A 20,899-nucleotide genomic window follows, 5' to 3' on the forward strand; every position below is an offset into this window, starting at 1 on the left:
TGACCAATCTTAATAGCAAACACTTCAGGCGTATGTTGGTAAAGCTTAAAAATAGACATCTTTTCCACTGTTTCTACCCATGTCACTCCACAGAAGGTTTCAGTAGAATAATTAGGTTAACCATTTGTCCTTCGAAACGGGCTTTGAATCTTGATTGGTTAATCCACCCATCCAATGGTTTGATTAGCCTTCAAAATTAGTTTACAAGGTGTTTTTTGTCCTTATTTTTCCATTAAACAATCCAGCTGTTTCTATTCCTAAAGGAAGTTCTACATTAAGATGCAATGGCAATGTCTGTGCATATGTGACAAAGAGATGTAGATATGTCTGATAATGTAGATTCCATTCTGCAGTGGAATATGGGATCTGTGCACTAGAAGGCAGACAATTACTGGGAAAATATTGGCTGAATTACTGTTTAAGCCTAATATGCAGCATCTGTAATTCTTAGCAACCAAAGTATAAATAATCCATGCTCAATCCTAAGCAAAATAGAATGTGATCTCACTTTAACAGAGGGGAGTTTATTGGGATGGAGATCTGTTCCCAGGCTTGTTGCTTTGAAGCTGGGCAATGAGATACGCTACACGGTGGCACAGTGGTTAGCACTGCTGTCTCACAGCTCCAGGGATCCAGGTTCGATTCCAGCCTTGGGTGACTGTGGAGTTTGCACGTTCTCTCTGCGTGGGTTTCTTCCGGGTGCTCTGGTTTCCGCCCACCATCCAAAGTTGCGCAGGTTAGATGAATTGGCCATACTAAATTGTCCCTTAATGTCCTAAGATGTGTAGGTTAGGGGGTTTAGTGTGGTAAATATGTGCTTACAAAGATAGGGCCTGGGTAAGATGCTTTGTTGGAGAGTTGGTGCAGACTTGATGGCCTCCTTCTGCACTGTAGGGATTCTGTGATTCTACCTGGAGCCCAGATTGACTGCAGGTACACGTGGCTTTTGACTATGTTGAATGCTTTAATCACAAACACTGGATTGCTCAACAGCCATTCTCAGCAATATTTGTAACATCAAAAAGTAATAGGATTCGTGTTTTCAACAGGGTGTTCAGTACCTGCCAGGTTCCCTATTCTGAAGGGAAGGGGAAGGAAATACCATGGGGCTTAATGAGAAGCATAGATTCAATAGAATGCTTTTATTTTCCCTGTGGATAACAGTGCTGATTTCTGTTTCTGGACAGAAGAGGGTTTAAGTTTATTTATTTTTGTCGCAAGCAGGCTTACGTTACCACTGGAATTAAGTTACTGTGAAAATCCCCAAGTCGTCACACTCTGGTGCCTGTTCAGGTACACTGAGGGAGAATATAGCACGGCCAATGCACCCTAACCAGCACGTCTTTCAGACTGTGGGAGGAAACCTGAGCACCTGGAGGAAACCCACACAGACACGGGGAGAACGTGCAAACTCCACACAGACAGTGACCCAAGCCGGGAATTGAACCTGGGTCCCTGGTGCTGTGAGGCAGCAGCGCTAACCACTGTGCCAGAAGAAGAGAAGAGTCAATGCTGAATTCCGGGGCTGACAATGCCCCAGAGAGAGAGACGAAGGTTAACTGGAAGTGCAGAAAGCAGCAAAGCCACAAGTGAAGCAAGAATGAGCCACAGAATGTCCCCAAAACAATACCCATTTCCACTGCACAGAGTTTGGGAAGTCAATAGCCGAGCATTGTGTTGCCTACTACTATTAGTCAAAAGACATTAATGACATTGCTCCTGGGCAATTACTTTAATATTGTGTCTCTGCTTTGCTGGACATTGAATGAAACCCATTCTGATTCATATCTTAATCATCGTTTATGTCAGACTTCACGTATCAGTCAGCCCATGCACTATTGTCAAAGCACACAATTCTTTCGAAACATCTGTTTATATAATATTCGATGTTTGCTTGGCTCAATAATGGCATTCACAACTTCTGAGTTAGAGGTCATGTGTTCAATTCTGTACCCAGACTTGAGGCTGACACTTAAGGGATTGAAGTTGCTGCCTTCCCACATCTTTTACACGAGACATTAAATCGAGGCATCATTTGTTTTTCAGCAGTTTTTTTTTTACAAATTCCTACAGTGTGGAAGCAGGCCATTCAGCCCATCGAGCCTCTGAAAGAGCACCTTACCCAGGCCCACCCCTCCACCCTATCCCCGTCACCCTGCGCATTTCCCATGGCCAATCCACCGAACCTCCACATCTTTGAACTTTGGGAGGAAACCAGGAGGGAGCCCACGCAGACACGGGGAGAGCATGTAAATTCCCCACACACAGTCACCCAGGGCCAAAATCAAACACGAGTCCCTGGCGCTATGAGGCAACAGTGCTAACCATTGTGCAACCATGCAGTTGCAAAAGATCCCACGACAGTATCCAAAGAAGAACAAGGCAGTTCTCCCAGTATCCTGCCTAACATTTATTTCTCAGCAACACCACTTAAGCAGAATAACTAGCCATTTATCTCATTACTGTTTTATGGGGGCTTGGTGTGTGCAAATTGGCAGCTGCATTTGTATACAAAACACCAACACTACTCCAGAAGGTATTCTTAGGCTGAGCACCTCATTTGGGATGTCTTGGGGATGTGAAAGGCTCCAAATCAAAGCAGGTTTTTGTCAATGTTTTCATCATTTCTTTAGTAATGAGGTGATAGCAAGGCATGTTCTCTCTGTTTCTAGGATGGCTATGAACAGTTACGGCGACTACCTGTAAACACAATGAAAGGAGTCATCAGAGTGAAATTTGTGAATGATCTCGGAGTGGATGAGGCTGGAATTGACCAGGATGGTGTCTTCAAAGAATTTTTGGAGGAAATCATTAAGAAAGTTTTTGACCCTGCTCTGAATCTCTTCAAGGTAGATCACTGCTTGGGTAAAATGTGGGGGAAATAAAATTTAAAGAAAATGCTTTATACCTCTCTGCCTCCATGTTAGTTCTCTCATGTTTCTCTATCTTTCTCACGTATATGGCAACTGATGGTCTGTTCCCTCATGTCCAGTCTAAATTCTGTATCTGTGATCTGCTCAACTATATTTCTTTTTTTAAGAACATTTCAGCTCCAGTTAAATTCTTCTCTGCTTAGTTCTTAGCATAATTTTTTCTCTTGCAGACGACCAGTGGAGATGAGCGACTCTACCCGTCTCCCACCTCTTACATCCACGAGAACCACTTGCAGCTGTTTGAATTTGTCGGAAAGATGTTGGGAAAAGCCATTTATGAGGTATAAACAGGACTATCAAACCTTGTATGAGGCAATTTAACTCCAGAGGAGAATTCAGGATCCGGTGAAAAGCTAGAATTGATCTGCTAAAAATAGAGGTCTTTCCCTGCCCTTAAGTGTTCTCACGTTCTCCCCGGGTCTGCGTGGGTTTCCTCCAGGTGCTCCGGTTTCCTCCCACAGTCCGGAAGACGTGCTGGTTAGGTGCATTGGTCATGCTAGATTCTCCCTCAGTGTACCCGAACGGGTGCCGCAGTGTGGCAACGAGGGGATTTTCACAGTAACTTCATTGCAGTGTTAATGTAAGCCTACTTGTAACACTGATAAATAAACTTTAAGTGTTCCTCTGAATTTACATTGTCATGTTTGTTTTAAATCTTTTTTTTTCTTTGAACTGCTGTAGTGGCCACCATGGAAATCACAGGAATGTGAATTGCAATGTAGATGTATTGACACCAAACCCCCTCCCTTGTGCACTCACACCAAATGAATGTTAAAGCTGCATCTCCTTTAAATCACCCCCAGGCCAACTCAACATACATCGAGAAAGTGTTAAAAATCCACTGCAGCCTTCCAGTTTGATTTTAATGATGTTTCCTAAGGCACTGAACCTATAGGAAAAATGGGGATTGAAGCTTCAGGAAATGCAAGAATTAAACAGAGTGAACAAATAGAATTTCAAAAACCTCCACAAGAACAGACTATGATTATTAATTCACCTTTCAGCAACAGCTTGCTTTTATGATCTGCCTTTAATCTGCTCAGCAATCCAAAGAAGAATTGGATGCTGAGCAACAAGAAGAGTTTAGAGATAATTGAAATCACGTTTGAAGAGAGAGATTTTTGGGATGTTTTTAGAGGAGGGCAGAGGAGCAGCACAGCAGAGTGAGTGCAGGGAGAGAGCGTAGTTAGGAATGCTTTTCTGCCTCCGATGATAGTGTGGATGTACGGGAGATCACATTCAGAGGACTGAAGGACCTCAGCTGGCAGATGTTAGCAGAGTTCCGATGAGGCAAGATTGCGTGGAGAAATTTGTAAGCGAGGAAGAGAAGTTTGAATACAAGTCAAATGTATCCTTTATCTTTTCCCCTTGCAGGGAATAGTAGTGGACGTTCCATTTGCTTCCTTCTTCCTCAGTCAGGTGCTGGGACATCACCATAGTGCTCTGTACAGCTCAATCGACGAACTTCCATCCCTGGACTCGGAATTCTACAAAAATCTCACCTCCATTAAGGTAATTCTGGGACGTGATATTGGTAGAAGGGGTGTTGCATCTCAAACAATAAAGCAAAGCAACGTTGGAGAATTTGATTGCAATTTACGTTTGCCTCTTTTGCCATTAGGTCATCCTGCATAAATACACCCAATTAAAATCATCAGCTCAGCTTGGCAAGAATGCCATTGAACATGATCACATCAAATAATGGACAAAGCACAATCTGATGTATTATTATAACTTTATTTATCCACTGATGCAAAAAGAGGGTGGCACATTAGCACAATGGTTAGCATTGCTGCCTCATGGCGCCAGAGACCCAGGTTCAATTCCCAGCCTTGGGTCACTGTGTTTGCGGCATCTGCACGTTCTCCCCGTGTCAGCGTGGGTTTCCTCCGGGTGCTCCAGTTTACTCCCACAGTCTGAAAGATGTGCTGGTTAGGTGCAATGACCATACTAAATTCTCCCTCAGTGTACCCAAACAGGCACCAGAGTGTGACGACGAGGGGATTTTCACAGGAACTTCAGTGCAGTGTTAATGTAAACCTACTTGTGACACTAATAAATAGGTAAAACTTGTGGGCGGCATGGTGGCACAGTGATTAGCACTGCGGCCTCATAGCGCCAGGGAGCTGGGTTCAAGTCCGGCCTTGGGTGACTGTGTGGAGTTTGCACGTTCTCCCGTGTCTGCGTGAGTTTCCTCCGGGTGCTCTGGTTTCCTCCCCACACTCCAAAGATGTGTGGGTTAGATGGATTGGCCATGCTAAATTGCCCTTTAGTGTCAGGGGGATTAGCAGGGTAAATGCGTGGGGTTAGGGAGGATAGGGCCTGGGTGGGATTGTGGTTGGTGCAGACTTGATGGGCCAAAATTGTCTCCTCTTGCACTGTAGGGATTCTATGATTCAATTTATCACAACATAACCATAATTTAGTTTCAGAAATCCAACACCAGGATAGTTGAGTAAAACCTGATGTAATAATTCAGCATTAAAGTATAACAGATGTATGAGTTCAATTTAGCATAACTACAACATTCATTACTATAGATTACAGTACGTGCTTGGCAAGTTAGCCATTGCATTTTCTGTAGCTGGGAACAAGCATGCATGTCACCCCAGAACGAAGCATGTTAATTGCCCTCCTTCTGTCTTCCACAAGTCTGCTACATCTTTCTTTGCTTCTTTATTTTCACCTTTTAATTTTATCTTTTGTTCTATAACCTTTCTTGTTTTCTTTCATAATTGCTCTCCTTGTTTCTCTCTCTAACATATATATTTAAAGCATGACACATAATTTTATATACATCAAAATTAAAACAACTTGAGCATCTCGAGATGCTTTTTCACAGTAACTTCATTGCAGTGTTAATAAATAAACTTTACTATATGTTAAAGGCATGATATAAATGCAAGCTATTACAATTAGAGCATTAGCAATCAATCATTCCTCTTTGTTTATGATACCATTTAAAACTGCACAATCTTACCTATAAATGCTAGCTGTCCAGCTAGCTTTAGCCCTATTCACATCTGCACTAAATTAAAAGTTAATTTGTGTGAGTTATAATAGAATATCCCAGATCCCATGTCCAGGAAAGAAAAAGATGCATCGTTGCCTGATTTGTACGACTTCACTGATGATCAATATTCAGTTTAAGCCGTGAATATGTCAGGTTATAGAGCAATGGAAAATGTGCCATCCAGGGAATAAATGGGCCATGCACATGCAGTGATCCCTTTAAGATACATGCATGTACAGCAATGAGTTGCCCTTTGCTCCTAATTCATATATTCATTTGTGTAGTGCGACAAAGGGATTGCACACAGCTAAGGAGAATTAGAGGGAACATTGCTTTAAACATCTTGAAAGTTCTTGAAAGAACAGCTTGATACCAAAATCAGGAAAGAACAAAAGTTAACCATAATGCTGCACTATCTAGAGCAAAACCTGACCTCAGAGTTAAGAAAAAGTTAAAAGGAGAAAAGAGAATCATTTCACTGATTCTTACCAGAGAACATTGTCATCTCAATTTCACATTACAATGTATAATGATTGACTTGGTGAACTACATAATAATCTTTTAGTAGTTCCAACATTTGCTGGTGCCAGTGTCTCCCTGGTAACTCAGTCAAGTGCTGTTGAACTTTGACCCCGAATGTCAGCAGTGAGTTTTAACCTCGCCACAAAAAAAACCTGATTTTTAATTTGAGCGGGCACCTTAAGAACATGTGCTTTCGGAGGAATCACTGATGAGTGAGTATTGTGGTTAATTTTGTTTTTCTCCCTCCCAATCCAGGGTGATGCCAATTGTAGATCACCTTGGCTGAGATCAGGGAATTCAGCACAGGCAGAAGATAAAACTCGGGGATTTTTCTGCTTTGTATAGCTCAGTTAAATGCACCAAATGAGCAAACTGAATTCTTGAGTCTATCAGATTTTTTTCTCTCAAAGCTTTCCTCACTTAAAATGCACACAGGAGCAAGAAACCTAGTCACTTCCTTCAAATACAGGACTGTTGTGTTGTTGAGTTTGACAATTGCCACAGACTCGTGGTCATATGCACTCCCAGTGCCATCTTCTTTAAGTCCATAAATGCAGGAGACATCAATCACCACATCGATCCTTTAACAGCACAGCTCATATGATCTTTGCTTGTTAACCATATAATTTAATGTCAATCGTCAGAGGAGAGCTGATGCTGTAGAGTGTAACTGGTTTTACTTGTTTTATATTTATGAACTCGGATAAAAGGGAGAAGCTCAGATAAAGGGTGCAGATGCAGAATACAGCACACCACCAAGGTTGAAGAAACTAAGGGAAATTAAAATGAGGTGCACATGATAGTGGACACCAAGCTTGAGTTTTAAAGCTTGTAGGTTGTAGGAATGGGGAAAGTAATTAATTTCACACATTATTGAAGTATCTGGGAGAGAATGAGCTGCTGTAGAGAGAGGAATAATGAGTGGATTTCACTTCAGTTTGGATGTGAGATGGAGGAGGTTGTTGCATAAGTTTTGCTTCAGTTTTATTTTGCGCTGGTAAGACCACATCTGGAGTACTATGTGCAGTTTTGGTCTCCTTACTTGAGAGAGGACATAATAGCATTCAAATTAGCTGGGAGAAAGTTCACTCATTGATTCCTGGAATGAAGGGGTTAACTTGAGAGGAAAGGGCCTTTATCCATTAGAATTTAAAAAGGGGCGATCTTATTGAAACCTATAAGATCCTGAGGGGAATTAACAGGATAGATGCTAAGAGGATGTTTCCCCTTATGGGGGAGACTAGAACTAGGAGCCGCAGTTTAAAATTGAGAGTCTCCCATTTAAGAATCTTTTTCTCTGAAGGTCACTGGTCTGTGGAATTCTCTTCCTCAGGGAGCAGTGGGGGCTGGGTCACTGCATATTTTTGAGGTTGAGTTAAAGTCTTGGTTGACAAGGAAGTCAAAAGGGTATAAATGGGGGCAGACAGGAGAGTGGAGTTGAGGCCCCAATCAGATCTTATCAAATGGCGGAGAGGCTCAAGGGGCTGAATGGCCTGCTACTGCTCCTAATGGATATGTTGTATATTTTATATGCACCAACACAGCCTGCAATAATAAAGTGAATGTATTTATATTTTTGTTTTTGCAGCGTTACGATGGTGACATTGGTGACCTTGGTTTGACATTATCGTATGATGAGGATGTTATGGGTCAGGTAATGCCCTGGCAGTTTTTTAAAATTAGTAACCATGATAAAATCTCGGATTTATAACTAGGTGATACAGTGTCAGTGGTGTGTGGATCTGCTGTAGACCCTGTGAGGCCCGATCTTCAGAGTCAGATTCCCATGCACACACAACTCAGCTGTGATCAGGAACTGAACAAAGGCTCAAATTGAATGCAGCATAAAATTTATAAATAATTCAGGCTTTATTATTATCCAGAAACTTCCTATTGTTTCTATTATTTTCAGTAAAACTGTTGGGTTGGAAATATAAAGGGGTTTTCACATTCATCTTGACTCTTTAATTTAGTAACCGGTCTTGGCTGCCCCGTTTTGTTTCAACCCCTGGTATTGGTGCATCCTTGATGGATAAGGAACCTGGTGTGGAACCAACACATACAGCCTCACAATGAGTTTACTCTCCAGTCTTTGCTGAGATAGCTCATTTTCCAAAGTACTATTATTGGCCTCACTATTTCTGGTATAGGGAAAAAATAGGTGGATTGGCTAAGCTAAATTGACCCTTAGTGTCAGGGGGATTATCAGGGTAAATACATGGGGTTATGGGGATAAGGCCTGGGTGGGATTCTTGTCGGTGCAGGCTTGATGGGCTTAATGGCCTTCTCCTGCACTGTAGGGATTCTATGATCCTATGAATAGGAGAGTAGGAATGAGCTAAATTACCTTGTCCTAATCAGTAGTCAGCAACACCCTCTTGCTAGTAAATGAATGTTAGTATTGAGATTGGACATATAGCCCAGAAGTACTGCAAGAATTCAAGGGTCTGTGGAAATTTTGCTCAGCAAGAATCAGCACGTTCAGGAGAGTATTTAGTCAGCTATCTTGGTCAGTAGACTCAGTAAAATGTTGATTTTTGCATTGTAATCAACGTAGTTTTCTTTCTGATTCAACAGCTTGTTTGCCATGAGCTGGTGCCCGGTGGAAAAACCATTGGGGTTACTAATGAAAATAAGTGAGTATGTCACTGGCCTAATGATGTGTGGCGTGTATTTCTCCACTAGCCTTGTGTTGTTAACCTTGTTTTATAATATATCTTCCGTTTTCAAATATCTCCCCCAACCTGTGCCTCCCTAATCCCACCCCATTTTCACAGGCACCATGTTCTTTAGGTATTTATGTCGGTGAAAGCAAAAGTTTGCCCTGTGTAAATGAACCAGAGTTACTCATCTGTTTTTTAATTCTTTTATTTAATTTTCAATCATACCTCCCTTTGAAGAACCATTTTGTTTGTATCAGGAAACTATCAGTGCAAGTATGAAATGGACTGCAAGGATTAGTGGTGCTTGAAAACTCCCTCCATGCAGGCCAGCTGGTATAGTTAGACCAAGTCACTATATCACTATCCATTATGGATTATATTGTCCATTTAAAATCCACAATTCATGTTGATTGGGTTTATACATGGCACGTAAAGCCTCTAAGGGACTGATATTTCCCCTGATCATAATCCCAACCCGGACATCTAGCATTGATAACATTCAGTAACCAGGCACAGATCTCATTAGTGGGCAGAGATGTAGCTATTAATGTTAACAATTAACTGAAGCCTGTACATAGCTGGCCCCAAACTGCAGATCATTCCCAAGAGAAAAAGATCTCCAGTAAAATCTGAAGCCAGGACAGAGTATTTGGCCCATCAAACGATTCAAAGAACAGTACAGCACAGGAAACAGGCCCTTCAGCCCTCCAAGCCTGTGCCGCTCCTTGGTCTAACTAGACCAATCGTTTGTATCCCTCCATTCCCAGGCTGCTCATGTGACTATCCAGGTAAGTCTTAAACGATGTCAGCGTGCCTGCCTCCACCACCCTACTTGGCAGCGCATCCCAGGCCCCCACCACCCTCTGCGTAAAAAAACGTCCCTCTGATATCTGAGTTATACTTCGCCCCTCTCACCTTGAGCCCGTGACCCCTCGTGATCGTCACCTCCGACCTGGGAAAAAGCTTCCCACTGTTCACCCTATCTATACCCTTCATAATCTTGTACACCTCTATTAGATCTCCCCTCATTCTCCGTCTTTCCAGGGAGAACAACCCCAGTTTACCCAATCTCTCCTCATAGCTAAGAGCCTCCATACCAGGCAACATCCTGGTAAACCTTCTCTGCACTCTCTCTAACGCCTCCACGTCCTTCTGGTAGTGTGGCGACCAGAACTGGACGCAGTACTCCAAATGTGGCCTAACCAGCGTTCTATACAGATTCAATTCATAGCCAATTGTAGAATCCCTACAGTACAAAAGGAGGCCATTAGGCTCATTGAGTCTGCACCGACAACAATCCCACCCAGGCCCTCCCCGTAACCCCACAGTATTTACCCTAATAATCCGCCCTGATACTAAGAGGCAATTTTGCATGGCCAATCAACCTAACTTGCACATCTTTCAAGTTACATGGTTATTCTACCAAATATATTACGAATGCAATAATTTCAAACCACAAAGTATGCAGTTGACATTTTTCTGTCAATACCTCTTGACCTGTTTGTTTTCCCTGTTATTAGCATGTGTACAATTCGTTCTGATTTTTAGAAGGTTTTTTTTGTGTTGTTTGTCTGACATTTCTAAACGAAGCAGCCAGACATCATCTATTAGATTGTAGTGCCCTTTACTTCAGATTGATTGCCAGAAATCCCCAAGTTGTGGGTCTCTGCAACTGCCATGTAGACTGGTCCATTTTTTAAATCACAAAAGAGTCTGATGAGGAAAAGGATTTGGGAGTGATAAATATCATACACTGAAAACATTGATAGGAGTTACAAATTATGGTAATTCAGAAACTGGGTTACAAATGACCAATTATATATTCATAGAATCATAGAATGCCTACAGTGCAGAAGGAGGCCATTTGGTCCATCGAGTCTGCACCAACCACAATCCCACCCAGCTCCTATCCCCGTAACCCCACATATTTACCCTGCTAGTTCCCCTGACAGTAAGAGGCAATTTAGCGTGGCTAATCAACCTAACCCGCACACCTCTGAACTGTCGGAGGAAACCGGAGCACCCGGAGGAAACCTACGCAAACACGGGGAAAACGTGCAAACTCCACACAGACAGTGACCTTTGGCCGGAATTGAACCCAGGTCTCTGGCCCAGGTCTCTGGCGCTGTGAGGCAGCAGTGCTAACCACCATGCCGCCCAAAGTTTATTTATGGGTCAATGACGGCGCCATTTTGGAATATGGCATGCAATTGTGGTCACCCTCCCTGAAGGTTCGGAGAAGATGGTCTTTCGGAAAAAAGTTATGAAAGTGTACTGAAGTGACCAAACTGCTGGAGAAAAGACTGAAAGAAAGGCAAGAATACAGGTCTTTAATGAAAGGTGCAGATGAGGTTAAGGCTAGTAAACTAGCTTGAACAGGATACACACTAATAATTGAATCAATTACACAATTCACAAGCTTCAGGAAAGGTTACAGATTAGCAAAAACAAGTTTTCCACAACATCAAGAACAGAGTTCAGTGTGTGAGAGAATTCTTTGACTGGATGATCATACATTAGCCCTGGATTGAGTACTTTGATAGGCCCTTTCCTTGTGTCAGACTTTATTGAAGGTTAACCTTTTTTAAAAAAAACATTTATGGGATGTGGGTGTCACTGGCTGGGCCACCATTTTTGCTGATCCCTATTTGCCCTTGAGAAGGCGGTGGTGAGTTCCCTTCTTGAACCGCTGCAGTTCCTGAGGTGCTCACTCACGGTGTTGTCAGGGAATTCCAGGATTTTGATCCCGTGACAGTAAAGGTGATATATTTCCAAGTCAGGATGGTGAGTGACTTGGGAGGGGAACCTCCAGATGGTGGCATTCCCAGTTGCCTGCTGCCTTTGTCCTTCTAGATTGTAGCGGTTGTGGGTTTGGAAGGTGCTGTCTAAGGAGCCTTGGTGAGTTCCTGCAGTGCATCTTGTAGAATGTACATACAGCTGCCACTGTTGGTCGATGGTGGAGGGAGTGAATGTTGTGAAAGAGGGCTGCTTTGTCCTGGTTTGGAGGGTGAGGAGTTGCAGTTTTGGAATTGTGCTTATGGCAGGGTTGTGTATTTGCCAATTTGTAGTGCACGAACATTGTCCTTGCATCATCAGTTGACCGAGCAAGAATCCAGTTCAGGCTAATTACAGCATGGTTGAAGCTGTAGGAAATCTATGCTTTGTCTTTACTGGTGATTTCTGTCTTTCTCACAATTTGATCCTGATGGTTGTTTGACCTGTGCTATAGCTATCCCTGTCGTTATGCACCAAATATTGCCTTATAGCAGGTACAATTTGACACTTGGAATAGCCAGAGATGACCCTTACATCCAGCCAACAGCTCCAAAACGTTATCTCCTGCCATGTTTCTATTCTAGTAGACAGTAGAGCCTCTGTGATTAAACCCAAGACATCAACTTGTCTTTGTCTCTGAGTGCCCTGCTATGCACCCCAACAGATTCCAATTTATTTCAGATTCCTGGTCATTGTAGTTTCTCTTCTTCCTGTTGCTGCCATCACCATCACCTTATTTTGTGATGATGCAGCAGTTCAATTCACCTGCTTTTGTGTTTCTTTTGTGTGTTTGCAGTATAGAAAATACATGTTTGGAAAGTTGGGGCGGGTTGTTCAATACTTAAGAGCTAAAGTTCCTGCCATCCACCAACAGAATCAGTTACATCCATCTCATGGCTCACTTCCGAATGCACACTCAGGTTAAAGATCAGACGATCGCCTTCATCCGAGGATTCCGGTCCATTATTAACCCAGAGTGGCTCCGTATGTTCTCAACTCCTGAAGTACAACGTTTAATTGCTGGAGACAATGCAGAGATCGACCTGGAGGATCTCAAGTAAGACACTGAAATCGGCTTTTAAGTAAATTGCAGACAGTTTGTTTTATTTTTAATACCGCTGTTGGAATGGGGACGGCATAGCTTATTTGGCACCCACAGTCATGTTTAGACAGTTTGTACTTGTAGGTGGAACATTAATGCATTCCCTGGGAAATTCGATGTCCTGAATTTCTGTGGCAAAATTCACAGGAGATCCACTAATATAACTGATATAATTTAATTTTGTGCTTATTTGGGGATTCACATAGAATAATCACTGTTCTCCTTTAACAGGAAGCATACTGTGTATTATGGTGGTTTCCATGGCAATCACCGTGTCATTACTTGGCTGTGGGATATCTTGGCTCGTGATTTCACGTCAGAAGAACGAGCCATGTTTCTTAAGGTTAGTGGACCTCTAGCAGCTCTCTTCCCAGTTCTCTCATCTGATATCCTACTTTCTTTTATTTAGACAGGTTATAAGAGCCAATGTTCTAGGAGTCAAAACTTGGCCACAATTGGGCTGATCACGGTCTATGTTCAATATAGAACCATAGAAAATTACAGCTCAGAAACAGGCCTTTAGGCCCTTCTTGTCTGTGCCGAACCATTTTATGCCTAGTCCCACTGACCTGCACTTGGACCATATCCCTCCACACCCCTCTCATCCATGAACCCGTCCAAGTTTTTCTTAAATGTTGACGCATCGGAAGCATTTAACACTTTATCCGGCAGCTCATTCCACACTCCCACCACTCTCTGCGTGAAGAAGCCCCCCCTAATATTCCCTTTAAACTTTTCTCCTTTCACCCTTAACCCATGCCCTCTGGTTTTTTTCTCCCCTAGCCTCAGTGGAAAAAGCCTGCTTGCATTCACTCTATCTATACCCATCAAAATCTTATACACCTCTATCAAATCTCCCCTCATTCTTCTACGCTCCAGGGAATAAAAGTCCCAACCTATTCAATCTCTCTCTGTATCTCAGCTTCTCAAATCCCGGCAACATTGTGAACCTTCTCTGCACTCTTTCAACCTTATTTACATCCTCCCTGTAACTAGGTGACCAAAACTGTACACAATACTCTAAATTCGGCCTCACCAATGCCTTATATAACCTTACCATAACACTCCAACTTTTATACTCGATACTCCGATTTATAAAGGCCAATGTACCAAAGGCACTCTTTACGACCCTATCCACCTGTGACGTCACTTTTAGGGAATTCTGTACTTGTATTCCCAGATCCCTCTGTTCAACTACACTCTTCAGAGTCCTACCATTTACCCTGTACGTTCTACTTTGGTTTGTCCTTCCAAAGTGCAATATCTCACACTTGTCTGCGTTAAATTCCATTTGCCATTTTTCAGCCCATTTTTCTAGTTGGTCCAAATCCCTCTGCAAGCTTTGAAAACCTTCCTCACTGTCCACTACACGTCCAATCTTTGTATCATCAACAAATTTGCTGATCCAATTTACCACATTATCATCCAGATCATTGATATAGATGACAAACAACAATGGACCCAACACCGATCCTGTTCTGTGTTCTGACTGGCAAATCAGTGTGACAGGAAAAGTCCTAAATTGGGTTCTGCTGTTGAACCCAGATCAGCGTCAACAAAAATATGTTCATACAATGATTTTATACTCCATGCTAGTCAGATTTTGTACAAGTGTCATCTCACACTGATTTCTAGAAAGGCTCTGTTACTCCCTTCATTTTCCTTTACGTGAACTCAATTCTATGCTGTAAGCTGACCAAGATTGCTATTTTAGACACATGAAGACAAATTATTGTAATGAGGAAAAAATAGCAAAACTTTGCAAGTAAATGGATCCAATCATGCTTTCAAATAATGCTGTATTCCCAGCACTGGAAATAAGATCCTACTGGCCTAACCAGCTACTGTTCCATGCATTGACAAGAATATTTATTCGCTTTCTCTCTCAGTACATTTACAGCTGTTACTGAGTGGAGTTTGCAAATGACGATCTTGTGTTGAAGCTGATCCAATTCTGAATGCACCATGTTAATTCTTTACCCTTTCTCTTACACACTCTTACACACTCCGACCCTTTAATAGAACTTCAGTTTCAGCAACAGTAATAATAGCTGGAGAAATACAGATTGAGCCCTTTACTAATGCCCTAGTGACTGTGGAACCTCCAAGGACAGCCACAGTTATAACTTGGGAAGTATTTTCCTTTACGTAGTGCAGCAGAACTGAGGCTTTATGTCTTCCCCGTCTCCTTTGTTTCAGTTTGTCACTAGCTGTTCTCGGCCTCCGCTCCTGGGCTTTGCCTACCTCAAGCCTCCCTTCTCCATTCGCTGTGTAGAGGTGTCAGATGATCAGGTAAGTTATGTTTTCATTTCCCCCCTCTTCCTTCCCCCGTCCCAGAACACAGCAATTTTCTTAGTCTACTGAAAGTGCTGGTTTAAGCAACTGCAGGCCCTCCTCTACCTCACTTGAATGACCTTGTTACATCTGTGAGCTCAGATGATGAGTGTTGACAGACTTGCTCAACCATGCAAGGCACTATTGCCAAGTTTAATATTACATGTGTGCCAGAGGTCATTGGGTAGTGATCAGTAAAGTTAGTTTATTTATTAGTCACAAGTAAGGCTTACATTAACACTGCAATGCAGTTACTGTGAAATTCCCCTAGTTGCCACAGTCCAGCACCTGTTCGGGTCAATGCACCTAACCAGCACATTTATCAGACTGTGGGAGGAAACCGGAGCAAACGCACATAGACAAGGGGAGAACGTGCGAACTCCACACAGACAATGACCCAAGTCGGGAATCGAACCCGGGTCTCTGGCGCTGTGAAGCAGCAGTGCTAGCTACTGTGCCACCCATACTGTGATTCCTGACTGATATTTCTCTTTGCTAGCTCAGGAGTGTAAAAGGCCAACTGTGGCAACACCATGCTGCTACTTGATCCCAGATAGTTAATTCAACAGAGCAGGGATCAAACATAGGACGTTAGAGGGCAGTTTGGATCAGATTTACAATCGGCTAATTTATAAAAAAATTCCCTATTTCTTTACTGGAGGCGGATATGTTTACATTTCAGGACACTGGCGATACACTGGGAAGTGTGCTACGGGGTTTCTTCACCATCCGCAAAAAGGAACCAGGTGGTCGGTTACCAACCTCTTCCACCTGCTTTAACCTCCTGAAGCTTCCCAACTACAGTAAGAAGAGCATCCTGCGAGAGAAGCTCCGCTATGCAATCAGTATGAACACTGGATTCGAGCTCTCCTAAATCACTTCGACAAAGACATGGGGTGTGCATACAGCCTTGTGCACGTATGTAGCTGTGCACTGCACAGGACTGTTGTGGTCGGGAGTATCTTTGTCGCTCAAAGAAATCCAACTGATGTCTAACCAACAGCAATGAATCGTTTGGATATGAAGACCATGATGTGTTTCAGGGTAAAGCTGAGTGACCACGGCTCTCATCATCTGTTGGATTAATTTCCCTAAAGAGGCACAAGTTTAAATCCATTGCCAGTATAGACTTTTGAATGAATCAGAATAGTTAAACTGACTTCTTGAGTGAGAAATGGATTTTTTAATTCATAGCATCCAAAGTCCAGCTTTATCTTGATTTACACTGCCCAGTGACTGAGGATTCATTAACACTTTACTCATATAAATGTATCCAGGATTACAATGTTATACGATCTTTAAGGGGACCGTGAAGAAACGTTCCAGTTTCTACATTTTGCTCATTGTAAACTATCACATTAATTTTCAGTATATTTTATATTACTTTAGCAGATGTCTCAAATGACAGGAGGTGAAAGATATTGCAGTAGCAGAGCGCATGTATTGTTTGATTCTGGTGGTTTTGGCAAAGCTTTTGCCACCTGGTTCCCTCCTTGCACTGTCACTTGACTCTCAATCACAGCACAGCCTGGATCAGCCAAAGCAATATGCCGTATGTAATTGTACAGTGAGCAGTGAATCAATGCAAATAATCAAGTCACTAATGAACAAAACCCTCTTATTTCCGCTCCCCATCCTGCCTTCAATCCCCCGTTTGTTGATTTTGGTGCTGCTACCTTTAATGTAAAAGAAAGTTCAGTGAAAGAGGTAACGGCAAATTTTAACACTCTACTTTATGTTGGCACTGGACTTTGGAACAAACAGTATATTACGTCAGTTTTATTTTCCCTCTGTTTTGCTAAGTCTGGATGACGTGGGACTCGACAGAAAATGTCAGGCTGCTAAATCACAAGTATTTCAGTGGAAAGAGATTAACTCCACGTGTACCTTCATCATCTAAACCCAAGACTTGTGTTTTTAAACTACCAGGCAGCACCTATTGTTATTTATAATAAGTCGTGAATATTTAATGTAAAATAACTTTTTAAGGCGTTTTGAAGCACAGGGAATTGAACTGCATGGTCCATCTTATCTTGGGAGATGAGACTGTAATATTTAAATTATTTTGAATTGTAAGTTAGAAAAGTTTACTATTTCACTAAAATAAGTTATGATTACCTATGTGAATTTCTTGGGCATTGATTGTATATTATATTTTAAGCAGGTTTATCCTTTAATGCTATTAAAAAAACATACACATTCCATTTCCTCAACTTATTTCATTCAGAATGTCTGTCGTTGAGACTCTGGATTTTAATAACGTGAGATGCAGACGACCAGTGGCAGAAGGACCGAGTGACCCACAAGTTCCAAAATTGTGGGGGAAGCGGGCAGGTGATTAAGATAGTTAAGGCCTCAATTAATGGAAGGAAGTTTGCTGAAGTTGCACAGCTTCCCCACTCTGCATCCTGGCAATATGTTGATGCTGGTTTCACACTGGGAGGTATAACACGTGAAGACTTTTAATCATTTACTGGCAGTAATTCTCAGTACTCTGGTCTCTCAAGCAGTATGTATGCTATTTCAGCCATTTCGTGGAGACTGTTGTTTTGCTACTGCTATACTTGATGCAATGGCAGCTGCTCCCTCCTGCTGAGTGTCTCCATTGTGCCGCTGCTGGTTCTGCTGCTTGCTTTTCAGCAGCAGCTACACTGCAAAGGAGACCAGTGGCCATATCCATTGGCTATTAAAAAAATGAAACTCCTGACCCTACAACCATCCCTAATTGGACAGGGAAGCTGGAGGTGGCTTATTAACTGGCTGCCTCCAGGAAGATCACAGATGGTATGTGACTTGAACAGGAACTTCGATGAGGCAGTGTTCTAATGTACCTCCTGCCCTTGTCCTTCTAGGTGGTAGAATCTCACTGTGGCATGGTGCTGCAATGCATCATGTAGATTGTACTGATTCCAGTTAGTGCATGGGTGGAGAAGAAATCCCTACAGTGCAGAAGAGGCCATTTGGCCCATTGAGTCTGCACTGATTCTCTGGCAGAGTATTTTACCCAGGCCCTCTGCCCTATCCCTGTAATCCTGGACATTTATCATGGCTAATCCCATCTGACCTATACATCTTGGAGACACTATGGGGCACTAAGCAGCATGCTAGTCAAATAGATTGCTTTGTCCTCAATTATCCCATGCTCTTTTATTCCCCTCTAGCAATTATAATAACAAATGTTAAAATTTTACATTGGGATTTATTATTTGAATGACAATAGTTCTAGATTCGTCCATAATTTATCAGAGACAAGTTGATTATCCCATGGTATTTTTGTTTGAAATTATAATGGTTCGCGTTTAAAATGTTTACATGTGCAGAGTATAAAGTATTGAAAACCAGAACAATCCTAAATGTGCAAGCTATCTTAACATTCCTAGTAACAGTTATCTCACCTAATCATATGTATAATTTTCACAAATAGGTACAAAATATATCACTTCATATGTCTATGTACAATATCTATCCAATTCATCACATTTTGACTCCTTTCCCTAAAGCCCAGCAATTTAAGTATTTATCCAATTCTGTTTTGAAAGTTATTGACTCTCAGCAGCAATAATAGTGAAAGTGAGCATTCACCCATAATACTCTTCTAAAACTGACAACAACTTTGGCAGGTTTCTATCAGTGATTCTGCATTTCTCCAGAGAACTGTTAGTCTCTTCTCCTCTCTCCCTCTTCCTGGGAATTGCAAAAAATTAGAAATCACTGAACTGCCAAAATTTCCACTCTTGTACTGAATCTTGCTTTAAAAGCTGCTGAGATGTACTTTTAAGGCGTAACTAAAGTTTTAATGGCATACGCAGAACATAATTACTGCTAACCCATCCTCTATGGGCCTGGAAAGTGATTTTGTATTTCTTGATTACAAAATTTATCCATAAGAAATTACACTTCATTTAGTTTTAAGTTTGTTTGGGACATAATATGGGGTAGAAGCTGACATACGTTTTACATTGAAAAAAAATGTTGAAATTAAAAGTGAAGGGATTTGGTGATTTTCTGGTTTACTGCCTATGAATACCTCCGTGACTAACACTTGCTAGATACCTGGCGATCACCTTGATGCCAGAGATCACTAGATCTTTGTGAGCAACTTTCTTCGAGATGACTGCCTTTGCTTCACTGCTGACTGTAAAATCCAGCCAATTATTGATTCTACTTGCAACACCATCAGGCAGACCATTCTGAATTACAAAAACCTTCTCACCTTTCGTCCTTTTGCCAATTACCTCAACTCTTGTCCCCCTTTTTACCACTGGAAATATTATAATTTAGTCTATCAAAAGCCTTCAAACTATTACCATTGAAGCAAGATTTGAGGACTCTTATGCTTTTTAAGAAACTATTGCTTTAAAAAATCTATAATATTCATAATACGCAACTAATTTATTACTCAATGCACACGTCATGTATCCTTTATCCAAAACCCTTGGACCAATTGCATTTTGGTATTCATATTTTCAGATCTAGGCCGAGGACCATCTCCATTACATTTGCCTAAGCCAAGCTCTATAGTCTTTTTCAATTTGTCCCCCACACCCTGCTGTTTGCTTGTTAGCATTTATTACACTTGTAATATTACATTGCTTAATTAATGTACAAATTAACTGCACAGCCATTCCAAAAACGTTTGGCTTTTGGAATGTGTTGTTTTCCGATGTATGGATAAAGAATATTTTGACCTGTACCACCTTCGGAGGAGTGGATATAGTAATAGATTACACATTAATAGAAAATGGCCTGCACAGCACTAAGAATTTACCCATGGCTCCTACAGATTGTTCAGCCTAATGTAAATCAAGTATTCTAATCTGGTACGTCATTGTTATACTTCCTGCAAATCATGTGTCTACTTTATACACTTAGAGCCCTCCTCATTATGAGGTTAAAATTAAAGTTTCTGTTGCACTGAGACCTTCGAGCAAGCCAATCTTGTGAAACAAATGAAAGTCAGGTAGTGATCTTTGTCTTTCTTTTAATTCTTTGAGCCATTTAGTTACATCAAAGCTGATCTGCATTCACCAATACTGCTTTCTGTGCTGCTATCATCTGATTTGTAATATGACTGATTTCTCTATTAATCTCCACCTAACACCACATAGCCCCTTTATATGAGAACAGGAGGGGGCCATTTGAGATTGTTAACTCCATCCTCCTGCCTTGATTCTATATCCTGCCAATTTATTTATGTTGTTTCTCAAATTTTCAACTGACCTTTAGCCTCAAGTTTTTTTTTGGTGGGGGGGTGGAGGAGATTAAGGTCGAGATTTCATGTGAAGTGTGTTGTGACATTACCACTGAATAACCTGGCTCTAAGGTTATACCCACTTACTCTCCAATCACCAACGAAAGGAAATAATCCATCACGTCAAAATTCTAAATCTGATGCTCTAATAATTATCTATACTCCAGAATAAAAACCTAGTCTATGTGGCCATTCCCCATAATTTAATTTTTAGCTCCAGTAGTTAATATATTGTTCCTGAGGTGCAGCAAAAATTTCGAGCCAGACTTTTAGGAAACACACAAGGGTGACAACTTTGGAACTCGA

The 20,899-nt window shown here is 41.7% G+C and overlaps 1 protein-coding gene across 4 annotated transcripts in view; it reads left to right on the forward strand.

The window, feature by feature from the left end:
- Positions 1 to 17,545, forward strand: part of ube3b (ubiquitin protein ligase E3B) — a 49,311-nt gene extending 31,766 nt beyond the window's left edge. For all 4 annotated transcript variants that reach the window (XM_078227278.1, XM_078227277.1, XM_078227275.1 and 1 more), the window contains 9 exons: positions 2,673 to 2,849; positions 3,104 to 3,214; positions 4,308 to 4,445; positions 8,057 to 8,122; positions 9,046 to 9,104; positions 12,781 to 12,963; positions 13,240 to 13,351; positions 15,208 to 15,300; positions 16,025 to 17,545. In XM_078227278.1, coding sequence (XP_078083404.1) covers positions 2,673 to 2,849; positions 3,104 to 3,214; positions 4,308 to 4,445; positions 8,057 to 8,122; positions 9,046 to 9,104; positions 12,781 to 12,963; positions 13,240 to 13,351; positions 15,208 to 15,300; positions 16,025 to 16,216 — 1,131 coding nt within the window. In that variant the 3' untranslated portion in view covers positions 16,217 to 17,545. The remainder of the gene's footprint in view (positions 1 to 2,672; positions 2,850 to 3,103; positions 3,215 to 4,307; positions 4,446 to 8,056; positions 8,123 to 9,045; positions 9,105 to 12,780; positions 12,964 to 13,239; positions 13,352 to 15,207; positions 15,301 to 16,024) is intronic.
- Positions 17,546 to 20,899: the final 3,354 nt, after the last annotated feature.

This window comes from Mustelus asterias, chromosome 13 (assembly GCF_964213995.1).
Source record: "Mustelus asterias chromosome 13, sMusAst1.hap1.1, whole genome shotgun sequence".
Classification (NCBI taxonomy): domain Eukaryota; kingdom Metazoa; phylum Chordata; class Chondrichthyes; order Carcharhiniformes; family Triakidae; genus Mustelus; species Mustelus asterias.